Source organism: Rhopalosiphum maidis, chromosome 2 (genome assembly GCF_003676215.2).
Source record: "Rhopalosiphum maidis isolate BTI-1 chromosome 2, ASM367621v3, whole genome shotgun sequence".
Taxonomy (NCBI): domain Eukaryota; kingdom Metazoa; phylum Arthropoda; class Insecta; order Hemiptera; family Aphididae; genus Rhopalosiphum; species Rhopalosiphum maidis.
This window is the reverse complement of record NC_040878.1, coordinates 47657846-47679199: the sequence shown is the minus strand read 5'-3', so window position 1 is coordinate 47679199 and position 21354 is coordinate 47657846. Positions and strand designations below refer to the sequence as shown.

Sequence of the window (21354 nt, the reverse complement as noted above, 5' to 3'; positions counted from 1 at the left end):
ATATGATATAGATTTATTTAAATATATATAGTAGTGTACCATTGATTGTAGCCCTGTGGTAATAATAGTATACAAGGTTATTCACCAAGCATATTTACTCTCTTTTTCTTTTTCAATAATGTAGTTATTTAAAATCTGATTTTTGAAACTATTAAAAAAACTTAGAGATTTCATTTCCAAATTGTTAAGATTTTTTGTACTACTTAATAATATGATTAAATTATAGAAAATTTATAGTAGCTATTAAATTATCATTAAGTAATAAACCATACATTTTAATAATATTTTGAATTATTCGGATTTCCTGAAACGGCATTACAAAATGTTAATGGTATGCATTTATGAAAAACATTTAATTTAATGATGATAATATATTGGTTTAGCTGTTAACATAAGAGTTGAATAATAATAGACAAATGATAAGTTAATTTTGTTTGTATTATCGTTACCTGTAATTTACAGAATGATTTAGATATGACATTTAAAAATAAACCAGATGATAAATCGAGCGAAATTTGTTTCTCAAGCTATTTACGAAGATACAAAAAAAAAAAAGTCGTAACATTTAACAAATCAGCTATAAAAAACATATAGTAAGATACAGAGACAATAAGAAATCAGTTAACTATTGTGTTTTTCCTCAGTTAACCACATAAATCAGAGTAGTAGTGTTATTTTATGTATATTTAATATTTCAAAAGCAGACCCAAACGAACGAATTTGAAAAATATTGTTGGTGAAACACAATAAAAAGTTTAAAACCCAACTTTTATTTATTTAGTTTGCATCTTATTTATTTATTTTAAGCAAAAAGTTCGTATTTAAAATATTTGAAATAATAGAGTATCGACTATATTTTTAATAAAAATAGCAGAGATTATGAACTACATCTTTCGTTATCAGCTCTCCAATTTATTGTAATCGAAAAAGTGTACATTTAATTAAAAATAACATTTATTGTACACGAGTAAGTTGTTCATTTCCGTCGTGGTCTGAAACAGCAAACCACTATTACAGTGATGTCGCGTAAATGAAACCCCATAGACCTATATTAACTAAAAATTAAGTCAATATAGTGGCATAGGGACTATTTTTGGATATGAACTCGACTGCAGCTTATGCTGTGTTTAGTCACAACACGGGGCACAGCATGGGCAGTACGACAAACACGCGTTTACCCACTTGTACTGTAGGTCCAACGGTAATATTTAACATTCATGACGTCTTTATTAACGTACAACAACAATAATAATAATAATAATAATAATAATAATAATACGGTAGTTCAGTGTATACGATATTATATGGGTACCTACGCGTTAAATGATAGCAACGCTGGTTTTGTGAATATTAATATGACGGAGTTAGAAATAAAATCGACGAAAATGCCGTAGGTATATGATTTCCCAACCCGCGATCGGTTAGGCTCGCGTATTATGTGTATTCTCGAGCCCAGATCGCAGCGGTAGCTTGTCCGTCCGTGATCTGGTTCACGGGCGAAGGTCCGCGAGGCACACTCTTGCGCGGGTCGGCCAAAGGTCGTGCTCGCACAAAATCATTACCGTATTTTATTATTATTATTAAAATAATCATTATTGTAATTATTTTTATTTTCATCTATTACGACAACAGCCGTTCGTAACGCGGCCGCGGTGCCTAATGAGCGCTCGAGTTTGTTTGTTTGTTTGTTTTTTTTTTTTTTTTTTCGCTCTCCAGTTTCACTTTTCACGACGAAGGTACCTTCACACGCGTGTAATACGTGCACAATACACGTCTTACGACCACACTCGAGAAGCAAGCAGCACGGTAAGGCCGGCGGTATCGGTGCCAGAGATCACTGTCGACCCAAATGAACGGCGTGATCAAACCCGTTTAAATCGCAGTTCACACCACGCCAACGAATATGTGTGTGTGTGTAATAAATACGGGCGATAACCGATAATGAACGGCTACGGGGCGACGGGTGCGTTGCGTCATTTTCGCGCGGCTTTTAACAAGCTGCCGACGTCTGGCGTCCGACCGTTTAATATACACGCGTGACGCAACGCTATATAGTATAGCACTCGGCGAGCTCCAGACAGACAGAGGTTTAAATCGATACACAATAATAATAATAATATTAATATTATTATAATATATACGCAGCTATAATGCAGGTGTATATATATATATAAACAGTATAAATCGTACGCGGAGACGTAGTGACAGACGCGCGGCCTCTGAATATTATTATTATTCCTTTTATTTTTTCGCCTAATGAACCTGCCGCTACTACTATAATATTATGTAGTATTATCACACTCTACGCCACTTGCGCACCGCAACCCACCGCCAAGCTCGTGGTAAACGATAATAATGTGTAATTATTAAGTGCACAACAACGTTTGCGCGCGGTAGGTATGGGAGCGTGGAAAATCTATTGCGCTGATACAGAATCGTATATCCTCGATCTTCCCTTAGAGTCAGTTATCGTGAGCTATATAGGGCACAAGTCCTCCGGGATGTTTTCAAGTCAATATAACATAATAGATAATAATATAGTTTTATAAGTTCACTCGTATATCGTTATTATTTATTTACATTTATATAATGTCCAATGCCTATACGTACATTCGAGCAAAAGTCTTGCGCACATAGTTAGCATGTCGTAGATTCCGATTATATTTGATTCGAAGATTTGCGAGTTAAATAAAAGTTATTATTTTTGATTAGTCGCGAAGTCGATTTATATCCATATACGATTCGTTTATTTTGTCAATTAATCAATGGTTTGAAGACTAAAATAAATAAATACGTAAATTGCGTATGGGGTATATAATCTTATTTATATTCTACTTATCAAACACAAGAATACATCAACATTTATTCAAACTAAAAAATAATAACATTTTTAAAAAAAGTTTGTCCGAAAATTGTAATATTTATGAACTCCGTAGCCCGAATAAAAAATTAACTAACTGTAAAACAAATTTCTATCTTAGAATAAAATCGGTAAAAAAAATCGTGTAGTTTGCTATACTCACTTGTCAGATCAACTCAGTGAAAACAATCTCTAAAGTGTTGTGTAATTGTATTGCAAACATATAATGCATAATGGTATAATAAATTAAATAACTTATTAATATAATATATAAATAAATAAACAAGCTAAGCATGGTTTCTAATTAATAATATTATAATATAATCGCTTATTAATAAAATTATTATTTTTTTATTGATCATAGATAATTATTGAACTCAATATTTATATAATTAAGCTTATTTTATGATTAAAATTGATATTATATAGTTTGAATATTTACTAAAATAAAATCTATAAAACCTAATATAATTGGTACAATCAAAAACGTTACAGATTAAATGGGCACTATATGGTACATTCAAAAACCTGTAAAAGCAAATCTAAACGTAAGTCTTGTCGAAAGTTTATTTGTGAAGAATAGACGTGAATTTGAATTCTAATCAACATGACTTTTAACTATTTACTTTGTTAATACATTTCCGTTCTGCATGACTATTCATACAATAATAACTAATAACGTAGGTGTAGGTTCCTTATATAGGTATGCTAATAGAAATTACTTTTAAAGAGCATATTATTAAGAGCATACAATTCAATGCGTATATATTATTTGTGCTACGGTGAATTAATTTTCGATTGTTCACTTGTTCATCGCCTATGTTAAACTAAATTCCCGCAATAACTTCGTATTGTAATAAACGGTGCAATCTATATATACATTATATACATTATATGCATTTTGAAGACCAAAATATTAATGGAAATGCATATTACGAATTTACGACTGACACTTCAACGAGACGGACATGCCATTTCATATGAAATATATAAAATGTTCCCTAAGTGCCAAATTAATATACGTACTATGTATTAAACTCATATAATTTATAGGTACGGGTAGTGTTATATTTTAAAAGCGTCGAGCGTTTACCCGCCGACGTTCTAATCGGAATATTTTCGCAATGTAATAATGGAGCGCGCGATTGCCGTCAATTATCGATTTACCATCGACAACGGCAATACGTGATTACGATTTTATTTCATTGTCACACAGACAATAATCAAAATACGATTTTATTCAATTTTTATAAAAATTATCTGGAAAGCTTGAAATACGAAAAAACTTCGAAGCAAACATGATCGGCAACGCAATGTACATAGTATACATAATATACCAGCCAGTACTCAGTAGCCACGCAATCTGACGAGTCAGCTGGTCCGCACGGTGTTCCGTTCACGTACCGGACGAATAACGACGCTCGTTTGGCATATGTATGGTACACGAGACTCGAGTGATTTATGAATTTCAGTTGGATTGTCATATCTTTTTTATTGATGTGTATGAAATCTTTATTTTTCCCGAGCAACGGCCGGTATGGGTATACCTGTGCGTCTAATCCAGAGATTGGAAACGCGGCAACGATTCTTTTTTACGATTCCGCGGGCCATAAAAATTCACAAGCTCGTTCTGTCTCTCTCGTTTTTACGACGAAAAACGGAAAGGTTTTTATATGAAATCCCGTCCATCCATCCAAATGGCAGACAAATATTAGATTCCAAGCGGGCTATAAGAAAAATAAAATTACCGCGTCTTATCAAATATTGATGAGGCGTTTTTCCGCCAAAATGTAGGTAACTGGTACCTATACCTATATTATGACATAAGTATATGAGTATACGTGCACCCAAACTACAAAATTAAACCAATAAATACATTTGTTATTAAGGTTAGGCAGTAATATTCTATATAATATAAATTTATATAACACATAGTATATACACTGTGCGTTCGTGCACCGCCTTGGAAAAGGGTATAATCGCTCTTTTACGCCGATATTTAGGCCGGGTTGCCATTTGAGTTCTCGATTGGTAAATGGTTTATATATTATTACTATATTATATGCGTACTGTAATGTTCTCTTTGGTGTAAAACCCTCGGAAAAAGTGGGATGAGAAGAATACATAAATAAATAAAATAAAATTGAAGTCTCTTGTGCGTCACTCTATCAAAGCACTAAGCTCTATATCTACATCTAGTCTGCAAACTGTATTCATATTATTATAATATTATGAACACAACTTTTGTAGACATTATATGTTAGACGTAAAATATACGTGTGCATATATATTATACCTATATTATGATACATTGATGTTGTATTTCAAAATCATGATATCATTATTCTATAGTAATTTAAAAAATTTAATAGTGTTTATGTATTTATTTATCAACGTGAAATATTATTATTGCTAGCCAGGATATATTTAATTTTTACTGAAAAAAAATTATTTTTGTTGGTTAAGCCCACCGCAGTGCCAAAATAAAAAAGTGCGTTTTTTCGACAGCGTTTTTGAGCCAAATTTAAGTACGTATTAAATTTATAGTTAAAATTACGTATTAAAAAAAAAAAAAATAACAATATACCCGTCAGCTTTTTAATATTTTTTCCAATACAAATCAATAATTTTGATTGGAAAATTGTATTAAAACAACACTAGCGTTCAATATTTTTTTACGATTACGCAAATATATTATACATATAATGTCATTATATACAAACATTTTTCCAAGTATATTATCTATATTAATTACTAAAATTTAAAATAATTAAAACAATGTTACAGTTATATATTTATCAAAGTAAATTATTTAAAAATTTGTTAATTATTATTTATTAAACAATTATTATTAAATGGATATGCGGGTAAATTTAGTGCTGATAAAACACTGAATTGTCGATAAAAATGTACCTTCTTTATTTTATTACAGATGAGTTTTACCCAATATTTTGGTGGATAAAAGTGAAATTTAAATCTGAATATTATGATCAATTGAATAATTATACCTTATTATGTATCCCAAATAAATTAAAGCTTAGATACAAAGTCACAACTTTTAAAACTGCTATAAACAAATTTAACGTTAATAAAGCATTTATGTTTATTTAAATATAATTAAATTTATTTATTATAAAACTATATAAGTAAATACATATTACATATTTTAATATCAATAGTGGAATAATTAAACAATGTTAATAATGTTATGATAACAATAAATATCTATTCAAAAATACCGTTACCGTACACTGTTACGAAATAAACGGAATATTAATATTATTATAAGTAATTTATAACACTACCAATTATAAAAATAAAATACATAATTCGTTTTAAATAGAAAGCTTATATTTAGTCATATCTTCAATATACAAATAATATTACATTCAATATTTCAATATTATTTTAGTATACTTTATACACCTCTAGTAGGTTAACTAGTTAGGTATCTACATTAAAGAAATAATTCGAATTGAATACAGAAAGTCAGAAAATATTAAGAACCTGTGTATATTTCAAATACAATTGAATATAAGTAAATTAATAATAGAAATGTTTAAAAGCTCCAATTTCATTATACATTCTACTATAAAAATTGTTTTGCTTATATACCTATATGGTTATATATAAATATTATAATAAATACTTTTGTTATTTCTACAATGAAATTGAATAGAGATATAAAATAAAATATAAATATAATGTAAATAAATTTTAAAAATGTTTTCGAATATTTTCTGAATGATTTTAAAGGTGTGAAATGCCACGGAACAGTTCCAATAATTATTAATAATGGACATATACTACAAATCGCAACGACAGTATAAAATAAAAAAATTATATAAAGACACAAGATGAGTAGGAAAACCAATATTTACATAACGCTGTAAAAAAACAACCATGACAAGACAACGCGTTTGTCTCAAATGATATAATATGTAAAAGAATTTTTGGAAATTCGTTGACTAAAAGGTCAAAGACCACAATTCACTGGATTTATATAAGTATGTATTATATTATATTTATATAAAAAAAGTAAAATAGCATACCATACATTTCTTTTCTTTTTTGATTAATAATTTGACGTTATACACTCAGAAAATTTAATTAAAATAAAATAAAATTAACAATGATATATTAATACAAATTGATGTTACGTATTGAGCTTATAGTTGTCTTTTAGGGAGAAATCAAAACAAATATAATGTAAAAAACAAATTGTATTTAAATTTGAAAATTAAATTTAAAGAAAATTACACGTTATCTATGAATATTGGTTAAATAAATTTGATTGATTTCAAAGAAGTCTTTTTATTATAACCGTTAATGTAATATAGTAAATTTAAGAAAAGTAAAAAAAATACGAATTTTATAATATCAGTTTTTATAGTAAATTAAAATCTTAAAGGCGTAGGATTTACCTTTTTTTAAAAAAAAATTTCAAGTACATATTAACAAACCGGAATTTAAATAAAATAATAAACACAGATAAATAAATTAAATGTTGTACGGAATGTTCACGAAAAAAAAAACAAATTAATTACAATCGATGTTCAACTCCAAACGAAGTAAAATTATTTAAAAAAAAAAATATTGTACTGTGGATATTTTATTTATTTTATGACCTTCAAATCTATGAACACTATATAAACTTTTATAATATAATACATATAAAATAACTTACGATACACGTTTGTACCGATATTAATTTTTAAAGTAAAATAATGTTTTATTGGATGCTTTATGGTTGAAAAAACATTGGTTGGCACGCGTACAGGATGAATATTTCAAACATAATATTCTCAATTTATACATATACCAACATTTATCAGGAAATCTGACGTATTTGAATTTAAAACATTATGTCTTGACAGTAAGCTCGGATTGTATTGCAATTTATGAGTGTTGAGAGTGCTTTATAGAATTCCGATACACTTTATCGTCCAACATTTTAAATTCGTACGAGCTAACAAACTTGACGTACATGTAGGTGCTTACCTATATATAGGTATGAGCACATAACCAATTCACGATCGTTATAAAATAAACTGTCAAACTCGTATAAAACCATTCTCAATGAAAAATACTTATATAATGTTATTATTATTTCATTATTCATTACACAGAAAAAAAAAAAAAATTGAAAATTTGATATCTGAAGTAAGCCACAAAAATCATTGAAATCTATAATGCAATATTGTGAGATACACGAAATAAGATAAATATTTGTATTTTTATTTCTACAATAAATTAGTATAGACATAGAGTTTTGTCGTTTTCATAACACTTGTTTTTATTACAATGTAATAATGTTTGATATTTGCTTTATATCGAAATGTAACAGCTCTTATCTATCATATTAGTATGCAATGAATCATGATGATTTTGATTTGATTTTAATGCAATTCACAAATTATCTCAATAGAAACATTAGAAATATAATATAATAACAAAAAATAAATAAATATAAGTGAAAGGAATCTCAAATCACATTTTTGCGGTCTTTAATAGGTTGAAATTATAATAAAACAATATCATGAATGACGTTTTAAATAATAATACAAAAGCCAATCAACTAAAGATAATATAATTATTAATTATCGTATCAACTTACATATAGCAATAATAAAAGATGATATTATCAAAGAGTTTTCATCTAATTTTTACCACGAATAAGCTCAAGAGAAGTGGATTTTTGATTATTGAGTGTATAGGGCCTGTATATCAAACGTCAGTTTTGGCAATTATTAATTTTAAGTGTTTTCAAAGCAAAGCTAATTTTCTTAGAAAATTATTGTTTATTATTAATTTGTAAAACATTATTTCTTCCAATATTTATTTTATGGTTCACATATTTTAAGCTAAGCTAGAGCAACACAAATAGACATTAATACAAAATTAGTAATAATGCAAGTTATTAAATTCTGAGTGAAGCTAAAAATGTATTGATTAATTTTTTTTTAATACCTGATAGGTTGAAGGAAATAATACTTTTTATTTTAAATTTGTGATCAGTCACAGTCAAATCTAGATAAAACATTTTTTGTTAAGAATATTTTGTATAATATCTTCTCCAAAACATAAAAGTATTGTGTATTTTATAAAATTAAAATAAATTACTTTGTTAGCATTATTCTATACTTTTTTAAATAGTCGAATTTCGAAAACAGCGATACTTAATCATGAAATGCATAACAAAAAAAAAAACAAATTCATTCAATTCTTAATGATAAAAGTTTTTACGAATTAAAAAGGAAACTAATAATAAAAACAATACCTTTGTATTTTTACTGTACAATAGCGTCAAAGATCCAGTTATTATTATTATTTTTATCGTTATTGTGATTTTTAATTACCGGTCTTGTGTCTTCTGGGCGCAAATTCCTCGGAAGCCGATTCAAATCGGACAACGGTGTTTCCCTACTAAGTATAATACTAACAATTTGACCTCTTAAAATAATAATAAATATTATATTATATATTCAAGTGAATTAAAAACGGGATTAATAGTCGATATTAATTTAAAAAAGAGATCAAACGGTGTGCTTTCACTTGTATCGAAATACTGCACTAATGAGAGCAGCTATGTTATTCTTTTTGAGCATATAAAATAAATATCATGAGGTATATGATTTAAACATAGGTAAAAAAAAAATGATTTTCCATGTCGGTTACAAAGCCTTTTAATATAATTTATTATAATAAATATAACATGTTTTCATATGCATATGTAGATAGGTAATTTAAAATTACTGCTCTGCTAAATACTTTATTAATTGTCTTACTTTTTTGATCGATTGTAGATTTTTAAAAGCTTCGTTTAATTGAATACTAAGTCCTAAATCATATTATATTCATTCAATGAAGCATGTAATTACTCATTAGTATTCCAATTCAACATTTTAATACATCAGTCGTCAATTGTATCTCATATAATATTATAACTAATGCAACTTGTAAACCAAAGACAATAATTATTTTCATCAATATACAAACGATAAACAAAAACAGAAACATGAACATTTTAGTTATGATAAAAATAAAAATTCACTGAAACCATAATAATGTCAAAATATCAAATGATCGATACGCCGGTCAAAAATACTAAAATCATTACGTTATGTGAAGGTTTTAAAGGTATTGAATTTAACTTTTTTTAAATGAATATTTTAATTCTGAGTTTGATCTAATATTAAATCAATAATTGACTTAGTACTTAATAATAACAAAAAGCAATTTCACACGTTTATACGCCATTGCCCAATATAATACGATATAATATTATTATGTATCATAGTTGTAGGTGTGCTACATACCGTCATCCAGTCGATATAATATGCAAATTTCAATTAACAAACTGGTCCTGCGGATTAGGTTATGTTATGCTATCAATATCGATGTTTATTTTATATTTCAAAGTGATAGATATTGGATTGTATAATATTGTATATCGTTTAAATGTTCAATAATATAATTTACATGATGTATACATAAGTATACATTTAATTAATTCTATAATATAGATAGCCGGAAAACTGTGATGTAAGTCGAATTTAATTATAAAAAATGAAAACATAACATTTGATTTTTGATTTTTAGCTGTTCAAACGTAGACAATTTTGAATCATATATTAATTTAAGGAATATACAGTGCCATCTGTTGGAAAAAATACTTTTGAATAAGAAGTACGTTCAATAAACGCTTGTGAAATTTCCTCAGAACAAAATTTGAATCGTCGCCCTGTAGCTTGTTTCTCATAGCTTGTATAAATAACATAAATAATTAGGAACGTTAAGTACTTATTACTAGAGATAGGATGTTTATGACTTGCTTCGCGATAGAAACAGATAGAAAAAGGATGCTCATGACTTAAAAAATACAAAAAAAAATCTACTAAAATAAGAGAAAAAATTTATTTATTTACAAATAATAATTATCATTATAGATTTATAGTTATAGCTGATGTAGAGTGATATAATAGGTGTCAGATTAATTCAAAATATGAGTTAAAAAATTAATAGACAATAGAATACATTTAAATTTTAAGTTTAATTTACAGTGAAAAAAAATAAGTAATTAAAATAATTAAAAAGTATGTAAATTACATTTTTGAAATATATACATTTTCTTTAAAATATAAAATTTTAAAAGTGCACTACATTGTATAAATGTCCTATAATATAAACAAATGGCGTTAAAAAACAAAAATAAATAAGTATATTCTGAATCAAAAAAAAAATGAACTTATTTTTAGTTAAGATAAAATTTTATAATATCAACAAAGAAATAAAATGTAAAAGTCATTAAAATCCTATCCCTAATTATAACCTATTTTAAGTACTATCTATATAGATTAAATATTGAAATTAAAAAATAAATTGCAGTTTGTTGACAGTTCGTATGAAAATAAAACCTGAATAAATATTTACAGTAAAAATTGGCTTAAACGTTTAAATATTTTTAATTTCTAACTTCTAAGTACTGCGTTAATTATTTGTATTTATTTACTATTTTGTATTGATTTAGATGAATAACAGCAATCGAGTTCCGTATTATGTTAGAGTAATAATTAATCGGTTGAAATTTAACTTTATAATAAACATTAATAATTAATAGCTCATATTACTATGTATTGCCTGATAAATATAGTTGAAAAACTATGCTGCATAGCATTATTTATATTTTATTGATATTGTTTCAAAAAGAAAAATGCAACAAACCATATTTTTTAATATGCGTTACTGCAGAAACGCATCCAGGATTTTTATTTATTTATTTATTTATTTATTTTTTTGGGGGGGGGCTAAATTCCAATCATTTTTAAATATTAATAGTTTTTTTTTTGAAATATGTACAGAAATCTTAAAGCTTGTTTACGATCTTTTACTTACTAATTTTTTTTTTGATTCCGGTTTTAAGTCGCACCACCGTGGTGATGTTATACCTGTAATAAACCTAATAATATTATCAAAACGTTTGTGGCTAGCAATTTTGAGGGAGGCTAAAGCCCGTTAGCCCCCCCTTGGGTGCGCCCTTGTGCATTAGGTAATTATTTAGTTATATTATTTTAGGTACTGTTTATTGTTTTAATTTAATTTTAACAACCGTTATATATATTTAATTTTTTTCCATAGGCGATTATATTTAATTGTTTAAAGTTTTTCTTAATATTTTTTTTGTTTGAGTAAATATTTTGTGAGTTTTCTTGAAAATATTTTGCTGTTCTAATATACTTTAACAATATTCGTGATATGTTTATCAATAAATTATACAATATTATACAATATATTTAATAATGATCAATACTTGACTAGATTTTAAGTAATCCACTATTAGGCAAGAAGACAAATGTTATTAATGTGACATGGTAGTCATATTATTATTATTGTAATTAATTATAACGTCACATTGGTTAATGCAACAGGTTTAATTCAACAGTTAAACTTATAAACGTTAAATTAATTATATGGTACCCTAATATAAGTCATTATGCATAGTGGATGAAAATATGGATATTATAATTCGTGGTATTTATACATAGCTTATAAGTATGAATTATATTTGTACAAAAAATATAAGCATGGCGGTTGTCTTATATATTATAAGCCATTTTTTTTAAAGACAGGTAGATCGTGGTTCCCACAGGGCCACTAAATTTTATTTTGACTCATTAGTATTATCACATACAATAATACACAACCAACACTTAATATGGTTACACTTAATACTTAAAAATTTACTATATTATTATATTAATAAACATGTTAATACCTATTAGGGTTATTATTTTTATTTTATTTTGCAATTTTATATTTTGCCTAAGAAAATGTTAAATGTATATAATTTGAAATACTGATTAAATATAAGCGTACAAATTTGATTTGTCGGAGATCTATATTTTTTTTTTATCAAAAAACTATTTGCTCCTACCTAATTCTTATTATCTATTATATATCACACTAGAAACGTGTTAGAAAAATATTATTATTTATAATATAAGGTGTAATAGTTATAAGTTTTAACTATAGATATTTTTGTCAATGTTGAATTTATATTGATTATAATTTTTTGTTTATAAATTATGAGAATATTATTGGTATATCTCATAATGGTTTATTGATATTTAATTTGCGAACAGAGCCGTGGTCTTACTGTGATATTGAAAGTTAATATTAAATGAAATTAATCAACGGTTTCCGTTATATTATTATATCTTAATTTAATTTTATATAATATAATACGGAACATGGGTTTTATGAATCATTATTTTCAACCCTAGTATAGTAGTATGTATAGAGAGTCGAGTACAAACCCCTCGACACCAGCACTTTCATCCCTGGATGTTGAATGTGCTGAAATTCAATACCATAAGGCGAGAATGCGTGATTCCTGTATAAATAATTGTGAAAATATTAAATTGAAGTTTATATCTTACTCACTATACTCGAATTTCGTTTATATCGCCGTTTGACTTACGCAATTTACTAGCTTTTCACACGTTTACATTATGCTTATGTGTGATAACCGATAAGTCTACATAGGGATACTATCAAATGTTATATCTCATGCTTTTAAATTACATCTAATTTACAATTATTAATATTCGTTTTAAAATGAACTAAGGTAATGTGAAAACTTGCAGGCAACCATACAGATTTAGACACCAATAAAATATTCTTCCGAAATTGGAATGGAAAGCATGTTATCAAATATCTTGTACTGCTATATTCAAGTATTAAATAATGTAATACATTATACACATTTTTATGAAAATCTTCAGTTTTTTCGTTAGAAAATCCAAAGGTGTCAACCAGCTGTGCTGAAATAGAACAGTTTTTCGCTGAGTCCTCGTGGAGATGTACTAATATCTAATCTAAAATGACTAACACAGTTACTAGGTGCTATGTTTAAACCTATATTATTAGTAAGATAGATAGAGTATACTTATTCACGCATGTCATAATTTCCTATTAATCGAGTAACCATACAAAGGATTAGGGAATGCTTCGATTACTTTTACGGCTACCAAAGAGATTTTAAAAATAAATAAAAATAATTTAATTTACAAAATAATTGATCGCGTGAAATATCTATAACTAGGATGAACGTTCTTTCTAAATCGTTAATAATTTTCAAAAATAAAATAAAAGTTAAAATTATTTAACAAAACCATTGTAATATACTAATATATTACCTTATTTTAATTATTATTTGCAAACATTGCTATACCCTCTGAATAATGGTATGCGCTATATTATTAATTTATTATATAATACACTTTAAGTAAAAACATATGTTATATTGTAATAGATAGATAATATTATTATGTGTATACTCTCATTTTTCGTAATATTTTTTTCGTTTATTACATATATAATTAATTATATAATATTATGTATACTAATAAACAATATGAAGTTGGGCATTTCGTGAATAATAATCATTATTTCTTAATGAGTTGATGTAACTCGATTCATTTCTTACTTAATTTATCTACGTGAAAAATCTTATATAGTAGGGTCTTATATTCAGTTTTAGAGTATAAATACCGTAAACAATGTTCCAATAATCAACAGTGTACTTATTTTTTTTTTTTTTGTGAAAACAAATTTATTTTAAAACATCACGTCTGTAAAAGTGTAACGTATCTACTCCACATTCAACATGGCTACTAAGGTAAGATTATACACCTACACATTAATATATTATTTAGTAAATTTAGAGGAATAGAATATTAGAATTTTAATTTTGACTATATTTTACGACACAATATTATATTCATTTTATTTAATATCCATTTATTTTTATATTCATCAAAATATAATACTTAATAAACATTACAATAAATTAGTTTAATCTCATAGTGATAAACTAAAATATTTTGTGCGAAATTTGTGTAAATATTCTATCTGTAATAATCAAATTAATCAATTAATTAGATAATTTTAACTATATGGAGATTCTGATTTGGTCAGTCGATAGTTAGGTAGTTGATACAAATTTTCTTTTATACGAAAAATATTTATCATCACACAGTATATTATTTGTCAAAGCCGTATCTGAGGGGGGGGGGTCCAAGGGGTCCAAACGGTCCCCCTGAATTTTTTTTTAGTTACGGCTTTGCTTCTTGTACAGTATAATGTATTCAATATATATATATATATTAATTTCATATTATCGGCTTGATAAAAAACGTATTGTTGAACATTCTAGTTTATAATCTTTGTCGCTTTGTTCGGACACTTGGCCTTTGCTTATCCGCCCATCGAGTACAATAGTTACGATGCCGACCACTACGATCACGCACCTAAGCCGTATCATTTCGAGTACGGTGTAAAAGACCTTCACACTCACGACATCAAGAGTCAACACGAAGTTAGTGACGGTCACGGCAACGTCAAAGGATCGTACAGTCTCGTAGAACCCGACGGTTCCACCCGCGTGGTCGAGTACACTGCTGACCACGAACACGGTTTCAACGCCGTTGTCAAGAAGATCGACGCACCCCACCACCACGGCGAGTACTCCGATACCGCCGACTACCATCACCACGAATCACTTCAACCGTCATACGATCATTCGTCGTACAAGTTTTATTGAACTTTATAAAATTTGCCAATTATACAAAAAAATGTGTTATCAAACCGTCGTGTAGTCGATGCTACAGATTATTTGTTTTGCATGTCATGTAATTTTTTTTATTTTTTACGAATAAAACATTAACCATTGTTACTATAAAACACGATATTATATTTTATTATCTATATTATGCTTGACTAAAACACTAGGAATGGTTTTGAGGTAAATCGTATGTTCTGAGGTGTGATTTATAGTATTTTATTATGGTTGGATATTTCCTCGCGGGAAATAAGAATAAGAGTGGTGTCAAAACGCTACGTGGAAAATATTATCGCGTCTTGACGGGGCAATCAGTCGTGACCGTTAGAAAGCCGTGCCTTTACACTCACACGCCACAAAAATCATAGATTTGCTTTCATGATTTTGTTATTATTATTTTTTTTTTTTTATCTGAACCTTGGTGCCGGCCGATTGATTCGATATTAGACTATTTTGAGTATTGTGATATTCACTAAATAATAAGCGGACAATTTTCGCATAATATTTTACCCGCCACTCATCGTGTAATTTACCGACAAGATAATATTTTATTATAATAATAATATATAGATAATTTATTTATTTGGCGTCGTGGAAGTAAAGCGTAAGCGGTCCTCACAACGTCGTCGATTCAAACAGAAAAAAAAAATACATAGATAATCTATAATACATATAATCTGTAGCGGCGATGCCTCGTTTTTTCACTTCTTGTTATTATCTACTCTTTTCCCGCAACGGTACAATATGGCGAAAATTATCGCGTCGGTGAACTAGACTGATGCAGCATGTTATATATTATAATAATGCAACATATTTAATGGTTATTGTACAATATTAATTACTGGAACGCGTTACGGTCTTATTATTAGATTTATTATTATTATTATTACAACATAATATAATATTAATTATTATTATTCCATCTTTCTACAAATAATAACCACTAGTTAGTCATTTATTGCATTGATCGTAATCCTTAAATGTTTATAATTTGTTTAGTGTTGCATTTTCCCCTTAAACCTGATAAACCATGTTGACAATAAAAAAAAATTAACTCATATCATGAACATTTTAATATTACAAACAATTTAAATTAAACTTTAAGAGTACTTCATGCTTTGTTATAATTAATTAAAGCAATCGATGTTTTCCCTGAAGAAACCATTTTAACCAACAAATTTTATATTTAAGCTTTTTAGTATAATCATTTTCAATTAAAATAAATATATACTGTGAAAACGATTCTTAAAAAATTCAACATTTTATGAAATAAGATATTATTGAAATCTAATCAAAATACAAAACTAAATTCAATTAACTATAAATACCTATCTTTTTTTATTGTCCTCTGTGATTGAAAGTTAAGAGGGTAACAATATAAATTCAATTAACGTAACTGTAATCAATCGAATTTTTAGTGGGTGAATCTATTCATTTTCAATAAAAGACAAAAAAATTGATTTTTTAATATTCGTATGACGGAAGTTGTTAGAAAAATGAATTAATTACTCCTAAGCGTTCGATTGTAACATTTGAAAATAACCAGGACAAAAATACGAGTTTTATAGTTGAGCTACTCGCGGAAACTTAATATTTATTATTTTGTATAGACTTCATATTGTTGAAAACAGAAGAGTGAGTAAAATAACAAAATCAATTTATATGCGCCTCGGGTACTATCCGGCAAAACATTATACGTGCATAAATTGTTTGAAGTTTGTAATTCCATATAATTGTAGTGGTGCAATATATTATCTTTTCTATTATTAAATGGTCATTATAGAGTATTCAAGAATTTCGATCGTTTGCTCCGTATCATTAAATAATACGATATTTAAAATGAAACTGTTCGTACATTATATTGTTCCATCATTGGGTTTTCATTTTGAATAAAAAGATACACGAAATATGCATAATATGTAGTAGCTGGTACCTATTTACGCGTAATCTCAACGATTAAACATTCCTGCAGTCTCAGCGGCGAATGATACTGTATGATGAAATATGATATAATGGTATTGTATGAATACCGTTCAGACGATAATGATACTAATAACGATTTGCACTGTACAAGTATTTTTATTCCATTTGGTTATCAAAATAGTACAATAAAGAAATATTGAAATAATCTTAAACCAATTGAGTCATTGAGTGTGCATAATATTATGTTATGTATGTATTTTATTGGTCAATTAAGAGTCACAAGTTACGAAGTAGTATAAAGTATTTTTCGAAAACAAACTAGTCGTTCTTTAACTAAAATATTGATATATTATTTTATTGATGTTTTACTCCGTCGTATTTGTATAATAAAAAATAAAAATTCCCAAAACCGTAAGTACCTTAGTAGTTTATTAAGATTCATATTAAGCATATACCTATCATCAAATGTTTTTAATATTGTAAAAAAATCAATGAATTTAATGAAGAGAAATTATATTTTATATTGTCTATAAAATCTATATCAGAAATTATGTTTTAGTGAAAATTGTACATATCAATGGATTTAAACATTCAAATAAAGTTTTGAACTAAATTGTAATTAAAATTTCTTATACAGTTTTTAGCAAATGTATATTATATTATTATTAATTTTCAAAAAAAAAATATATATTTTATTTCATAACGTTTACACTTACATATACACATTATCATGGATAAGTTCTCACGAATTAAAAAAAGATATGCATGTTTAACATACATAATAACAACATAAAAGAATCCATATTTATATAAATACGAATAAAAATAAAAAGTAAACATGCATAGTGAATAAGAAGTATTAAGAACCGTTAGATGTTTCCCACTCGATAATAAAAAATCTGCTGAGATTAATTTAATTCTTGTAGGTAAACGTTCACCATCACAGTTTTCGAAACTAAAATTCGTATAAATTATCTGTTAATTTGCGGGTTAAATCACACACAAATGATAAGCCAACGTCGTTATTAAAATGAAATAATTGGTATCGTCGCAAACCATTCATTTGGTAGGTAATTTGAAAACAACGAAACATACAATATTATACTTACTACTAAGAAAAAGCCATCATATTATTATAATATAGAAAACTATGCCTAAACAATTACGGAGCGTCGAACATATTATTTTAATATGTTCAGTTTTTTGTTCTCGCTGCAGTTAGTTGCGCTCGCGATCCTAATAATAATCTAACACGTACCGTGAGCGTTTCGCTTGCAAAGATTTCATGTGCACGTTACAGAACGATAAGTGCAAGTACGTATAATATAATTGTATGGTATAATTTTAATGAAATATGCAGTGTGGATAGTTATCTCACACGGTTTTGCAACGTCATTATCCGTACGGAGCATCGGCTAAAATGCGTGTACAATATAATAATATTATTAAACGTACCTATTACGTAAGCTGCTGCAGCTTTAACCGGGTCACCGTACGAATTCCGGCCTGTCGATAAACACAATACTATTCGATAGTGTAAGCTGTTCGATAGCGCCCATCACTATTAATAAATAACTTAACTCATTGGATTGTCGTTTATAGTCGTTGATTAGGTAAAAAACTAAAAATATTACGATTATATGTGATGGAAACACCAACGTCGACAGATTATGTTATATACAGAGTATAATAGGTAGAACTGACTTTAGAATAATATTTGTTCTAATTAATATTTTCAAATTTTTGTTTTTATTTATAATTAAGAGACCCTAGCACTACTTGGAGGATTAATTTTTTTTTGTTTATTTTTTAGTACTAAAAATAAAATAAAATAAAATAAAATTTGATTTACATTTTTTTGGATAAATTTAAAATAATCATTTTGTGAATCTGATTATAAGAACAATTTTTATGCTAAAAATATTTATCTAAGTCAAATAGTTTATTTTTTAGAATTTTTTTAAAATATCAATATTTTTTGATTAAATTAATTTGGAACGTAATAACTTATTTAAAAAAAAATATGGTTTTTGAGAATCTGCGCTGACATGGGTATATTTCTTAAATTATTTACTCATCATATAATATTAACAATTTTTGTCATACGTTAAAGTAGTATAATTTTTTTATTTTTTTTTTTTTTGGTCAAGTCTATCTGTTACACCTGTATATATAGTAAAGTATCCCCCACAATAAACTGGTTTGTTGCGATACAGATTTATTTCTTAATTATCTCGAGACGTTCTACTACAAGCAAATGAAAATAATATTATTATAATACCGTCCGCAGTCAAAGACGTAATCCGCCTACGTAAATAATAATAAATACCTTCGAGTATGTAATATAAAATATATATAGAATAACTACAAACGACGGGTCGGCCCTATTGCATTGTCGGAATGTACGGTATACTGCGTTGTAGGTATTATACATAATAATGTAATTGGTGATGTGGATTTTCCGTGAGAAAACTGTCGGAAAGTTACTGAATGGTAGCAACAAAATATTGCTATAATTTTCTCATTGTGTTTCTATATAATTGTAAAAAATAGTGCACGTGCAGAGGCATGAAAAAACCACTGATGTTTTTGCAACCGCCGAGGGAAATTTGTTATCGCCGCCATTTTCAAGCAAATTGAATATTAATCACGTTGTTGTCTTATAGGTTCTGATGGGGAGCATATTATTTATTACTGTTGTTATTATTATTAATACTTACTATTCTTCTAATAATGATTTTTTTTATCATTTAATTTTTCTAAAAATGCTTCTTTTTAGCAGAAATAAGGTTATATATAAAAAATAGTGTCAAATATCGCAAATCTATAGTTTCGGACCTAGGTGGTACTGGGGTAGGACATATTTTCGACGATTTTTTCAGTCGCAAGTCTTACAAATTATGCTATATTATTAAAACCGTAAACGATAAAAAGCTTATAATGACCGATTAACAGTTCTGTAGACATTTCCATGGGCGCAATTTCAACAGAGTCGCTATCAGTGTTGCTATATTTATTCCTTTTTTTTTTAATTTAGCGATTTATAATTGTTCTCAAATTTAATTTTATCATTACCTTCCAATGTAATATACAAGTGTCTAATGGCGGTACCTATTTTTAGTATTTACTGTTTCTAGTTCAAAACTTTATCATAATATATTTTCAGGATCGTGAAATGGCCACCTCTGCACAATAATATAAAGTTATTATAATTATAGTAATATCATCGTTATAAAAAAGGTTTTCCGTCTAGGCAACTTTTACGACAATAAGAAAATGTTAGGTGCAAAAATGTGTGTGTTTGTTTTGGGTTTTGTTCATGTTTCATTATCATCGTTAGAAATTGAGAACATTCCACTCCGTAACTCGTCTAATTATTATTAATAGAAACAATATAATATTATTAAAATAAATTATCATTTAGTTTTTACCTAACCTACGAATAGTACCCCGACATCTAGCGGATTGTATTATCAACGTTGTTCGACATTCACGAAATCTTTCTTACAACTTCAGTAGTAAACTTCATTCGAACGAAATACACTGTCGCGAAAACAACTTTATTGTACTGAATTAATTGAGTGCAAGTGACATTAACCATCGATGAAACAAAAGAAAAAAAAAAATTAAAATTATCAGTATGAATTACAACGCTCGTTGTGTACATCATAATGTCATTATAACTTATAATATCAGATGTGATATTGTTTCCATGTCTTTATTGATTAACTCTTGTATTATTTTCAACGAATACATTTGAATTATTTGTATAAAATAAAAGATTGTTGAAATCTATTGTAAAGTTTCGTCACTGCACCTTTTATTAAACAATCATTCAAAACAGAATTGTATCAATAACACAAGCGCCGTATACAATAATTTCAGGCAATTCATGTGTCTCTACTGAGATGTCGCTGTATTATAACGCCATATTTGGTACATAAAATCT

General features: G+C 27.3%; 1 protein-coding gene across 1 annotated transcript; it reads left to right on the top strand.

Annotated features, from left to right (window-relative positions):
• Positions 1-14412: 14412 nt before the first annotated feature.
• LOC113554000 (cuticle protein 7-like) lies at positions 14413-15604 on the top strand. The gene is made up of 2 exons (XM_026957626.1): positions 14413-14540; positions 15078-15604. The coding sequence occupies exons 1-2, from the start codon at positions 14529-14531 to the stop codon at positions 15462-15464; spliced, it is 399 nt and encodes a 132-aa protein (XP_026813427.1). The 5' UTR covers positions 14413-14528; the 3' UTR covers positions 15465-15604.
• The last annotated feature ends 5750 nt before the right edge of the window (positions 15605-21354 follow it).